This window comes from Phyllopteryx taeniolatus, chromosome 3 (genome assembly GCF_024500385.1).
Source record: "Phyllopteryx taeniolatus isolate TA_2022b chromosome 3, UOR_Ptae_1.2, whole genome shotgun sequence".
NCBI classification, from domain to species: Eukaryota; Metazoa; Chordata; class Actinopteri; order Syngnathiformes; family Syngnathidae; genus Phyllopteryx; species Phyllopteryx taeniolatus.
Window position 1 is genome coordinate 7,192,862 of NC_084504.1, and position 12,738 is coordinate 7,205,599.

Consider the following 12,738-nt stretch of genomic DNA (forward strand, 5'->3'; position numbering starts at 1 on the left):
CAGCCATTTGCTAAAATCATTTAATTTTTTCCCTCATTAATGTACACACAGCACCCCATATTGACAAATTTTGCAAATTTATTAAAAAAGAAAAACTGAAATATCACACAGCCATAAGTATTCAGACCCTTTGCTCAGTATTTAGTAGAAGCACCCTTTTGAGCTAATACAGCCATGAGTCTTTTTGTGAATGATGCAACAAGTTTTTCACACCTGGATTTGGGGATCCTCTGCGATTCCTCCTTGCAGATCCTCTCCAGTTCTGTCAGGTTGTATGGTGAACGTTGGTGGACAGCCATTTTCAAGTCTCTCCAGAGATGCTCAATTGGGTTTAAGTCAGGGCTCTGGCTGGGCCATTCAGGAACAGTCACGAGTTGTTCTGCAGCCACTCCTTTGTTATTTTAGCTGTGTGCTTGGGGTTATTGTCTTGTTGGAAGGTGAACCTTCGGCCCAGTCTGAGGTCCTGAGGACTCTAGAGAAGGTTTTCATCCAGGATATCCCTGTACTTGGCCGCATTAATCTTTCCTTGGATTGCAACCAGTCGTCCTGTCCATGCAGCTGAAAAACACACCCACAGCATGATGCTGCCACCACCATGCTTCACTGTTGGGACTGTATTGGACAGGTGATGAGCAGTGCCTGATTTTCTCCATACATACCGCTTTATTATATTATATTAATATATATTATATATTATATGTATTATATTATATATATTAATTAATATTATACATTATATCATCTTGGAATCCTTAAGGTGTTTTTTTTAGCAAACTCCGTGCGGGCTTTCACGTGTCTTGCACTGAGGAGAGTCTTCCGTCGGGCCACTCTGCCATAAAGCCCCAACTGGTGGAGGGCTGCAGTGATGGTTGACTTTCTAGAACTTTCTCCCATCTCCCGACTGCATCTCTGGAGCTCACCCACAGTGATCTTTGGGTTCTTCTTTACCTCTCTCACGAAGGCTCTTCTCCCCCGATTGCTCAGTTTGGCCGGACGGCCAGCTCTAGGAAGGGTTCTGGTCGTCCCAAATGTCTTCCATTTAAGGATTATTAATGTCCGCTGTGCTCTTAGGAATCTTAGGTGCAGCAGAATTTTTTTTGTAACCTTGGCCACATCTGTGCCATGACACAATTCTTTATTCGCAAAGACAGCTTCAAGACTCCTCATGTATGGAGAAACTACTCTCATGCATTGCTCTGGTGTGATTTTGGATTCAAGTCAGGTGATTGGCTGGGCCATTCTAGCAGCTTTATTTTTTTTCTTTGAAACCAATTGAGTGTTTCCTTGGCAGTATGTTTTGGATCATTATCCTGCTGAAATGTCCACCCTTGTTTCATTTTCATCATCTTTGTAGATGGCATCAGATTTTTGTCAAGAATGTCTCAGCACATTTGCCCATTAAACCTTCCTTCAATAATGTGAAATTTACCAGTACCATTTGCACCACACCGCACCATCATGTTCCCACCTCCAAACTTCACTGTTGGAATGATGTTTTTAGGGTGATGTGCAGTGCCATTTCTCCTCCAAATGTGGTGTGCATTATGGCATTCAAACAGTTCAATTTTGCTCTCATCCGACCAAACTATATTCTTCCAGTATCTAACTGGCTTGTCCAAATGTTGTTCAGCAAACTTTAAATGAGCTTTGACATGCTTTTTTTTTCTTGCGTGGTGAGCGCAGGCCATTGCGGCTGAGTACATTACTCACTGCTTTCCTTATGACAACAGAACCTGCTACTTCCAGATCTTTTTGAAGCTCTCCACAGGTGGGCCTTGGCTCTCGGACAACTCTTCTGATTATTCTTTGCAATCCTCTGTCAGAAATCTTGCGAGGAGCACCGGATCGAGGCAAATATATGGTGGTACGATTGGCTTTCAACTTACGTATTATGGCCCCAACCGTGCTCCCTGGAACGTTCAGAAGCTTAGATATGCGCCTGTAATCAATGCCATCATTATGTTTTGCAAAAATTGCTTTGCGATGGTCTTGCGACAGCTCTCTGCTCTTACCCATCATGAGATGTGTCTTGACTCACACCTTGGCAATGAGACCTTTTTGTAGGCCACCAATTAGGACTGAACCAGCTGATATTTATTTGCACTGACAAGGGGCTGGATTGATAGATTTTAGGTGTTGTCTTGGCTTTCCATGCCTTTTTGCGCCTGCCTTTCTTCATGTGTTCAATACTTTTACCCTGTGTCATTTCACATTTTTACACACAACTTAATTTCTGATCTTATTTGTTCTACTTTCTTTGTATGTCCGGATTACTTGGGTTGTTCCCAACATCTGATAAAATTTTCAGGTCAATAACACCCTTGGAAGTATATTTAGTGAGAAAAATGGTGACGTGTTAAATACTTTTTTCAGTCGCTGTATTTGTTAGAGAACCTTGAGTTTCTTTTCTGAATTAATATTTTCAAGGACAAAAAGTCTCCCACCAATGTGGCCCATTGATTTTAAAACATTTTTATTTTTCACACAACACTGGTGTCTCAAGTGACCCCATGCATGAGTTTAGAAGAAGCTTTTTTACAACACATATTTTCACCCTTTCTAAATTCTGAACTATTTTAACCTCAGTGATGTTTGACTTCAGAGGTTTTAGTTTTTTGGACGCGTGGGAATTTAATCACCAATTTAAAGAATAAACAAATCACTATTGTAATTTCATATGCCACACGGATCATGATGAGTGTGACGGTATACAGATCATGAGTGAGGTCCTCAGAGCTTCCCTGCTCCCCCAGTAGCTTTTGAAGCGCTTTAGATCAATGCCAGCCTGCTCATCACAAGAAGCACCCCACATTTGCAAGGCCGAACTGTCTGAGAGGTTAACTGTCGCCTAGAAAAGGCTGCCGACCCTCTGATCTAAAGGTCAGTGACTGGCCTCGCCCCCCAGAAAACATGTTGGGTGTCATGCTGTGCCATGCTGGAACCTTATAGAAGTTGTGGAGCCATCAGAAGGGAAACCACGTTATGACCTTTAGGAGAATGTCATTGTTGATGTCCGCTTTTGCCACTGTTTTCAGAACAGCAAGCTAGACTGGGTCAAATTTATAGAAGGCCTTGGATTTGTGAATGTTCCCTTCCTAACAGATCACCGAATAGTTTTTGACTCAGACACTCTTCCAAATATATAAACAACTTCAAACTCACCAGAGATCAGATCAAGCATATGAGGATTCCTACTCATAACAAAAGAATATAATAGAAATGATAACAGACTACAGACCTCTTTCAACAATTTGGATCAGCCACATATACTATCCTACGTGCCCAGATATGCATGCATGTCTGATATTTTTCAGCCTTTCTGAGTAATTTTTGTTTGTTGAGTCAAGTAAACTCTGATTGAAGTACATTAAAATCAAAGTAGTACTTACTAGGTTTTGTGCTGGCTTTCTGTTATGTTTGTTCAAAGAATGTCACCACATGACAATAGTTGTCAGCTCAGCCAAAACCTTGAATGCAAAAATATCACTTGCAAAATATGTCACATAATAAGTGAATTTAAGATTGTAAGAATCTTTCACATATAAATTTGAAAGGTTAAATACTGTGTAAATACCCTGATGTCCTTCCTTTTTTCTCAACCTCGTTGCATGACAATATCTGTCGTACAGAGTATAAAGAGTCTGTTTGTATGTCTAAACAAATATTGAACAGCATGAGTGGTGCAGTTTTGTTATTTTTGTGGTGTGAGGATGTGTTGTGCAAACGTGTCATCCTGCCCGATCACTGTTGTGCATCCCCCAGTTTTAGACTCTCAGGGCCTGATTTACTAAAGGTTTGCACATGCAAAAACAGGCACAAAGTTGATTGTTCATGCTAACAGATGTGGAAGCTGATCTACTAACCAGGTGCACCCAGGACTGACTCTGCCAAATGGACAGGAATGCTGTACAGTTAATTTTGCACATTCTGGGAGGAGTCGTTGCAAATAGATTCATTTAGCACACACACTGTGATTTATTAAACCTGAGCCGTAATGCGTCGTTTGCATCTCTAAATGCAGGTGCAAACCGGCATGCACAGCAGTGCCAGCGTAGCGCAGGCAGCAGGGAGAACGTTTCTGCTTATGTTAACATTTTTGTAATACCACAATCAAAAACTATCCTGACATCTATTAAGCAATGCAATTTTGGAACTTCAGTCTGCTATAAGGGCTTACTTGGAACCAGTCACAAGGAGGATTCATGCTTTGTCAGCTGTGACAAAAGGCATTTCAACTCTGTATTTCCTTGCATCTGGGTCCTTTGTTTTTAGCACTCTCTGACAATTGTTGCTGACCTCTCCCGGAGCAGTTTACAGGTGTGCTGTCCCAAGTTTTAACCACAATGTTAGGCAGGATGGCCAGTTTCTGGTTTCCTCCAAATTATTTAAACAATAGATTTCTTTGCTGTAACTGTTTGTCTTCCACTAACACTTCCAATTCCATCTCTTCAAACTTCATTTTGTGCTTGTGATGCTCTCACAAAATGTTCCTGGGAAAAACCATCAGAGTGTGTAGCTCGCGCAAAACCCTCTTAAATATGGCGGAGCCCAGCACAAATGTGCACGCAATCTGTTAGCGAGAGTGAACATGGAATTTAGTGCCTGCTTGGGATCTTAGTACATCACATGTTGGCCTGTCACGATAAAAAAACTTTTAAGACGATATATTTTCCCCAAAATTATCACGATAAACAATCATAGTTTTTTTTTAACGCCTCTGAAATCATGGAAAATAAGGCTCGCCCTTATTATATTTTATTTTATTGCTTTTAAATCAGCATTGTTGTTTTTATTGTTATTATAATTTCTGTTCTTGTTTCTCTTAAATTGTTTTTCTTTACTCTGTGATATGCATCCCCCTGGGTCTGTAATAAAGAGATACAAGACTAGCCTGGTTTACATGAGCCTTATATTCTGATTATAATCGGTTTAGAAGCCCAAACTGAATGAAAATGCTCCATGTAAAAACCTCAATCGGGATAAACAGGCCAGATACGAATGGAATTTCATTCGGTTTCACAGTGATGGAATATTCCTTTTGCCAGACTGTTCAGAAGTAAATTTTCGCCATTCTGAGCCTGGAAAAAGCTCTGTCTGCGCATGCTTTGTCTCGATGTAAGTGCGCAGTAATGTCATCTTTTATTCACGGCGTATTTTTTTTAACTACTTATAAGTTTTTAATCAAGCAATTTATTATTAATTATTATCGAGTCCAGAAAAACTATCGTGTCCATTTTATTGATCAATTGATAAGTCTGTATAGTAATTATCGTGACAGGCTTAATCACACGCAATGTGGCCACTAACACTGCACGCAATTTAGCGCCCATTATTTAGTAAATTGGGCCCTTTGTGCTCAGCCAAAAAAAACGCTCCCCTTACTCTCCATTCCTAAGTCCTCATGACCCATTAACACTGGCAGCAGCGTCTTAAATGTCAAGCCAGCACCTCTCTTATTCCCACCCACTCACTCAACATCATGTTTTCATGTTCATTTCCAGCTGCTGGAATTAGCCTACGGTCACTGCCCAGCTCACAGGAGGGGGAAGCAGTGCACCATCAACACTGTGTATAGTGGGGATGGGGCACTGCTGACCTTGACTCAGGACGTTGTGAGTCGGTGGGCAGAATACTTCGAAGACCTCCTCTATTCCACCAACACGCCTTCCCATGGGGAAGCCGAGTCTGGGGTCTCTGAGGCGTGCTCTCCTTTCTCTGGGGTTGAGGTCACCGAGGTGGTTAAAACAGTCTACATGTGTTTTGTGGACTTTGAGAAGGCGTTCGACCCTGTCCCTCGGGGAGTTCTACTTTGTATCTGTCCGTTGTGGTGAAGAAGGAGCTAAGCCAAAAAGTGAAGCTCTCGATTTACTGATCGATTACGTTCCTACCCTCACCTATGGTCAAGAGCTGTGGGTTGTGACCGAAAGGACAAGATCCTGGATACAAGCGGCCGAAATGAGTTTCCTAGGCAGGGTGTCCGGGCTCTCCCTTAGAGATAGGGTGAGAAGCTCGGTCATCCGGGAGGGGCTCAGAGTAGAGCTGCTGCTCCGCCACATTGAGAGGAGCCAGATGAGGTGGCTGGGGCATCTGATTCGGATGCCTCTTGGATGCCTCCCTGATGAGGTGTTCCGGGCACGTCCCACCGGGAGGAGACCCCGGGGACAACCCAGGACATGCTGGAGAGACTATGTCTCTCAGCTGGCCTGGGAACGCCTCGGGATCCCCACGGAAGAGCTGGAGGAAGTGGCTGGGGAGAGGGAAGTCTGGGCTTCCCTGCTGACGCTGCTGCCCCCGCAACCTGACCTCGGATAAGCGGAGGAAAATGGATGGATGGATGGGAATTAGCCTAAACATTGACTGTTGAGCAATACCGGTAGTATTTCACCATCAGCTCAAAACTGTTAATGCAATGGAAGCTTGATTTCAATTATGTATTTGCTGGTTCTTGTATTTGCTGCATTGTAATGTCTCCCTTTTTGCCTTCTTTTCCCAAACTCCATTTTAACATAGCTACTATTGAGGCAGCTAAAGCAAAAGGTACGCATGGCTTTTTGGTTCAGTTCTATGCGTTCTCAATTACACATACTATTGCATTATTCTGTAAGCTGTAATTGCTGGTTACTCTTGCATTATCAGTGTCTTTTGGCTTCTAGTGTTGTAATATAGCACTTACACAAAGTAGTAAGTGTTGCACTTTTGCAATTCCAGAGGAACATACTTGTTTTGAATACACACTCATTGGACACAAAGGGACTGTAATTAGCACAGTAAATTAAAAATGAAATTAAATCTGCACAATCTGCCGACATCCAATTCAAGAGCTTTATCAGAAACTCTAGCTTTACAAATTGAGTATAATCGTGATTATTTATCAGGATCAGAGATATTTTTATTAATGTAGTTGTGGTTGGCACTGGCGTGGAACTGTGCTGCAGTGTGTGTCACATGGGTTTTCCTTCCCAATAGTGGCTCCCCACACTGAGAAAAGCCTGTTAAGACCTTGCTAAGACCTGGGACATCCCTTCCCAGGATATTTTCAGCAGCTAATCCTGTTACAACATTTGGGTGTTGCTCGATTGTCTGCCCCTGCTGGTTGGTTTGTGGGATTACAAGCCACATTCTCACTTGGTCAAACACACTAAATGGAGAAGACACATTGCAGTGTTAAGGTGTCTTTCATTGGAGTGGTTTCCAAACAAATATAATCACATATCGGGTATTATTAATGATATTAAGACATCCTTTTATGATAGTTAAATTATACAGTGGTCTTATAATTCAGTAGGCATTGAAAGGACTGATGAAATACCTACTGTCACCTATAGCATAGGTGACACAAAGTTACTCGTAATTAATATTCCTGTCCCACCCTGTTCTCTTTGGGCTGTATTCACATTAAAACACACCAGTTATTGGTATAAATACAATAATATTTACCCAATTACTTTAATATTTTACAATTATTTATTTCAATGTAATTCTTCTGTTCCTCCATTATTTACCTATTTACATATTCTTATACAGACAAACAAATTGCTGTAACTTCACTCTGGTAAAGCAAACAGTTGGAAATGCAAACTGAATCAGCTTCACTTTAATTTCGCAAATTCTTATTGGGTTAGTCCCTGCTATAGTTCATCCAAAAGTTGTTTGATGGGGTTGATTTAAAGTTCATCACATCAAACTCATTAAAGTACCCTGCTTTGTGCACTTGGGCACAATCATGCAGGAACAGAAAAAGAGCCTTTCAAAAAAAATTCCCTCAAAGTCGGAAGCATAGAATTGTCCAAAGCAGTGGTTCTCAACTGTTGTCACCCAGAGATTCGCATACTCCTATTGTTGCCAAGTCGTAACCCACCTTTATAATGGTTAAGAACAATCAAGATTTTGTTGTTTGTTTGTTTTTAATCACTGTGAAAAGGCTTCCTCACTCAGTCTCGCCCTGCCTGTCTGCTCCAACATGGCTCCAATGTCCTTAACTCCCCACCCCCAACACGTTCATCCAAGGTACAGTCACAATTTCTACAAGTCTAACAACTCATGTAACAAACTACTGGCTCGCAACTTGCAACAGTATATAGTAGTAGTATAAAGTAAAAGAAAAAAATAAAGGACCAGTCAATGTTTTCAACAATGTATTTTAGCAAATCTTCAGTTGTGTTACATGTACTGTTGTTGCAAGAGTTATACAAATTCTGACTGTCCCTAAAGGTATCAATGAATCGGGGGTGGGGCAGTGCGTGCTTGTGTGTGCGCATCGCCTCAACCTGTGCTCACTTTCGGCAGCACCCGACAAGACTGAAGGAGAGACAGCAGCTGGATGGTTTCTTTGACACTTTAAGTATTCATTTTGAGTTTGCAACTCGTCAGCTAACGTTAGCATTAGCCTTTTCATACGGGCAGGCTGCGTGCATAAAGACAGCGCTTGTGCTTTTTTTGTATTTCAAGACAGACTTGCATATTTTGCGGGTATTTCGTAAAATATTAACACAAAATTGCGGCACTGCTCCTCATTTGCTGTTTCCACTCTTCACCGGCTGCCTTTCAGGCGTCCATGTTGTTAATGCAAATTACAAAGCCACGTGATTGGCGTCATTCAAAAAAACGTCGACGCGGGGTAATAAACTCGACACGTCGAATAATCGACTAATTGGTTCAACCCTTAATGTACAGTAAAGACACATGTACAGTATGTTATATTTTTAAATGCCGTTTCAAATGAGTTGTATTGCTTGACATGACATCCGCCAACCAAAGGATGAGCTGCACTGTATTTGTTTACAGCGTAAACTAGTGTCTAGAGGACCAGGAAGTGACATCTCTTGCTGCTTTCCTACAAAATTCCGTCTGGCAACTTGGTACACCTCTATACTGTAGAAGAAAACTCAGAATAGGAATACATGTAATTTTTTACTAGCTATCCGCAACCCACCCATAATGGTTCCGCGACCCACATTTGGTTCCCGACCCACCAGTTGAGAATCACTGCTCCAAAGTGCCTTGGTGAGATGAGTAATTAAGATTCAGTGAGGCCTATTGGGTCCCCTGATTGATTGATAAGTTATGTATTTTAGACCTTTTTTAGGGCAAGGAGCCATATTTTGACCTTGCATGCCTCACTAAGATAATAATGACAAAAAATAAAAATGTATTCAATGAATGTCCTATAAGGGATAAAATGACAAGAGAATGGACTTTCCAAGGTTACAGATATCTGATCGTGCAAGAGAGCCTTTAACTATTAAATACTCAGCATGTTTTTAGATATATCCTTGAGTGTTTGTTGCCCTTTTAACTTGATTCTATATGAATGACTCAATAAGTTGTCATACAATCCCTCACAAGTTTGCTTTTCATTTGCTCACCTATTCTGTCTGGTTTCCATGGCTGTTTCGGGACACTACCGTAAGTCAACCGAGCATGAGGTGTTTGATTGTCATAGCTTGTCCCTCAGGTGTTTGGACGCTTCCAAGTTATTGTGCATGTGTCGTATTCACTGCCCATCTGTGCTGTGTTAGGCCAATAATGTGTTGTAAAGAAATTCTACAAGGACAACAGAAGAGCATGGTGCACAACTGAGACTACAGAAACTGAAGTAGCTTTATTAATGCAATGTTTGTAGCTTTTAGTCATTTTATTTCCTCTTTTGCCCTTCAGCCATCCAAGGCTTCTCTCCCACGAGGAAGATTCGTAATTTCGAGGAGGCACGGGGCCTGGACAGGATAAACGAGAGGATGCCGCCTCGCAAAGATGGCCAGCAGCCGGACGGCACAACCATCAACACCGCCGCGCCCAACAAGAACGGCACTGACGGATAGGCCTTCGAAACCGCACATTTCCATCCTACCGCAGCCCACCTCATAGCCACCAATCCCGCTCCACCTCGCTTTCCTTTCCCGTCCATCCCCCCCCCCCCCCCCCCCCCCCCCTCCGAAACCACATGTCCATCTTCCGCGTGCATGCCGTCCGGTGGGGGAAAGGAAGCAGACACATTGGTGGTGAAAAGACAAAAGGAGTCCACACTGCTAGCAAAAGCTTCTGGGTAAAAAAGACAAACAATCATTGGGGAATCTTATTTATTAAAGAAATATATTAGATGTGTAATAGCAGCCGGTGATGGAATGAAGACATTTGGCAATTTGTCCAAACTTTTGCTATACACTGAAGTTCACACTTTTACATGTCACAGTTATACAGGTTAGATAGAAAAAGACAAATTTAGAAATTTGATTTGGTAAGATGAAGCTTTAGCCTCCTTCAGTCTTTTTTATTTGTTGTTAATGTGTGTGGCAATGGAGAAGTTGAAGTATGAATTGTATAGCCCCAGCATGCTCACTTTGAAGTTTTTGTCGGGATATCAAGTGGGCTACGCTGCTTATAGTGGATGGGGGGAGTACTATTTTATACCGTAAACAGAAATGTGATGTCTTATTTATGAAATTTTCACAAAACTTTGATGAAGCCCAAAGATGTGGGAAGTATTTTGTTCTCTCTGATTAACGCTATCCTGGATTATCTTTTGTGAATGAAACCATTTTAAAATGAAGATACATGCTTTTTTGTGCTGTAGGCCTAATAGTTGCTCACGTGACGGCAGCGAGGACGTTTGCTTTCATCGAAACCAAATTAGGGGCTGTGCAGTACAGAACAGTACCACACAGCACGGCTCGCTCCGTCTGTCACCATCCTGGATGGAAGCACATCAAGAAACTTCATCCAAAAACAGGTTTAAACAAAAGAGGACACATTTGCCCAAAGAAGCCGAGGAGCCATTGGGCATTCTCGCTCACTCTGGAAAAACGGACTTTTATTAATGAGTGGGGAAAAAAATCAGTATTTAAAAGAAATACAGCGGTTTAAACTGCTGCTTTATTGTAAACCACGTTTGTAGGTCCTATTGTTATTTTACTAAAGCTGTATAACTGTCTCCATTTACTGTTAATTATACAGTATGCAGATGTGTGTGCGCGCGCTTTTTTTTAAAGAAATTGTGACTACTCTGTTGAATAAGGCTTCTAAACGAGTGCAATTGGAGACACAGTAGACTGACGTTCATATGCGGACGTCTGGCAAGGCTTAGCAGTACCGGTACTGTAGTCCTCTTCGGGTCGCTCATTCGCCACCTCACGTATGTTCATTTTTACTAGCCACTTGATATGCGCTGTGATTTCCTGGTGTTTGTGATGTTTTCCTGTGGCTTGGCTCACACTTTCGCTGTGAGCTCCTTCATCTATCTTCACTGGCACCCAACAACCCTTTAAAACTTGCTTTTACCTTTCACTAGAGCAACAACGGAGGAGGAGTTGGGCCACTTATATGTGCAATATTTGTTTGTTTTTTTAAAAAGGGAAAACAAAAAAAAAAGCTTGGTTTTAAGAATATTTCTTTCTCTTATACTGTATATACGATGCTCAACAATTCTTTTGCAGGTATGTTCATATGTGGCCCAGAGCCTCCTCTCACATTTCAACTGGTGCTGTCAAATACCCAGTGCTTGCTTTCTGGCACTTCAGTCAAGAGGGAGAGAGGGAGGGAGGGAGGGAGGGAAGGGGGGGTGGAGCTTTAATGAAAGAATTTGCTATCTTGATATAAAATTTTCCTAATTTCAATTTGATCAGTTGTGCCATGCTGCTGGACACACTTGAAGAGCTGTACATGTCTGGATGGCAAACCGAGTCAAGCCATGCAACATTATCCAATACAAGTCAAGTATTCTACTTTGCTCTTATGTTCACGACATTTCAGTAAAAGCCCAAAGTATTGAGTTCTAAGTTAATCTTGTCCGTTTAGTGTTTGTTTAAAAAGGTAAGGCTTTATTGGGTGGTCTGCACGGTATACTGACCTGTTTGGTCTTCTACTGTACATATCTTGCAGAATGAAAAAAAAAAAATCTTATAAGGTTAAAAAAGTGTTCCATACTTATCATGCAAGGCCATGAAATCTTATACATACATGTATCACTTCAAATAAAATAATAAAATCCTGGGTTTTATTTGTCTGATTATTTTATAATTGTTTGTAACTTAATATGCACCATTGTCCTGCAATTTTTCAAAGAAGTACACTATACTACACAAACTGAGATGGCTTATTGTTGGATTTGTTCGATTCTCTGACCAGGTTTTTTTTTTTTTTTTTTTTTTTAATATAATACCAAGTGAATATGGTAGTGAATGAGTGACTTGTTTGTGACTGCATGCAAAGGCTAACTGCTCATGTCAGAGTTTTTCTTTGTATTGGTCTCCTTTCAATGTGCTTCTTTTTTCAGGCTATTTATACTGCACCCATTCATTTGTCGTGCAAACATGCCATTTTAAATTCCTAATTAAGGTAAGGAAGGGCAACTAATACTAACCGAGTCGTGGTTTATGGGTGAGCTGTGTCATCCCTACAGCACTGTGACCTAATAAATTAGTCACTGCCAGTCTTGTTACTTTATTGTCACACCGTAAGGGTGTGTGGTAATTTTGACAGTCACTAGTGAGCTGCACCCAATGTTATTTGTTGCTTTTCCTTTTTTAAATGACACATTGGTTTGAATTCTGGAAAGGACAATATAAAAAAAAAAATATATAATTACAGAAGTGTGTATCAAACTGTTAGCAGTCAGTACGCAAGAAGTAGCACAATGTTTCAAAAGGGTGTGGACCCTGATCTAGCATTTGTATTCACATGCAAACTGTTGGGATGCAAGAACTAATTAGCAGCCTGGCAGATATAGAAGAAACTGGAAACCAA

The 12,738-nt window shown here is 41.3% G+C and overlaps 1 protein-coding gene across 4 annotated transcripts in view; it reads left to right on the forward strand.

The window, feature by feature from the left end:
* ppp3cca (protein phosphatase 3, catalytic subunit, gamma isozyme, a) overlaps positions 1 to 11,985 on the forward strand; it is a 48,923-nt gene extending 36,938 nt beyond the window's left edge. For 2 of the 4 annotated variants that reach the window (XM_061766738.1, XM_061766737.1), the window contains 2 exons: positions 6,511 to 6,537; positions 9,658 to 11,985. In XM_061766738.1, coding sequence (XP_061622722.1) covers positions 6,511 to 6,537; positions 9,658 to 9,818 — 188 coding nt within the window. In that variant the 3' untranslated portion in view covers positions 9,819 to 11,985. The remainder of the gene's footprint in view (positions 1 to 6,510; positions 6,538 to 9,657) is intronic. The other 2 variants (XM_061766739.1, XM_061766740.1) reach the window with 2 other exon arrangements.
* The last annotated feature ends 753 nt before the right edge of the window (positions 11,986 to 12,738 follow it).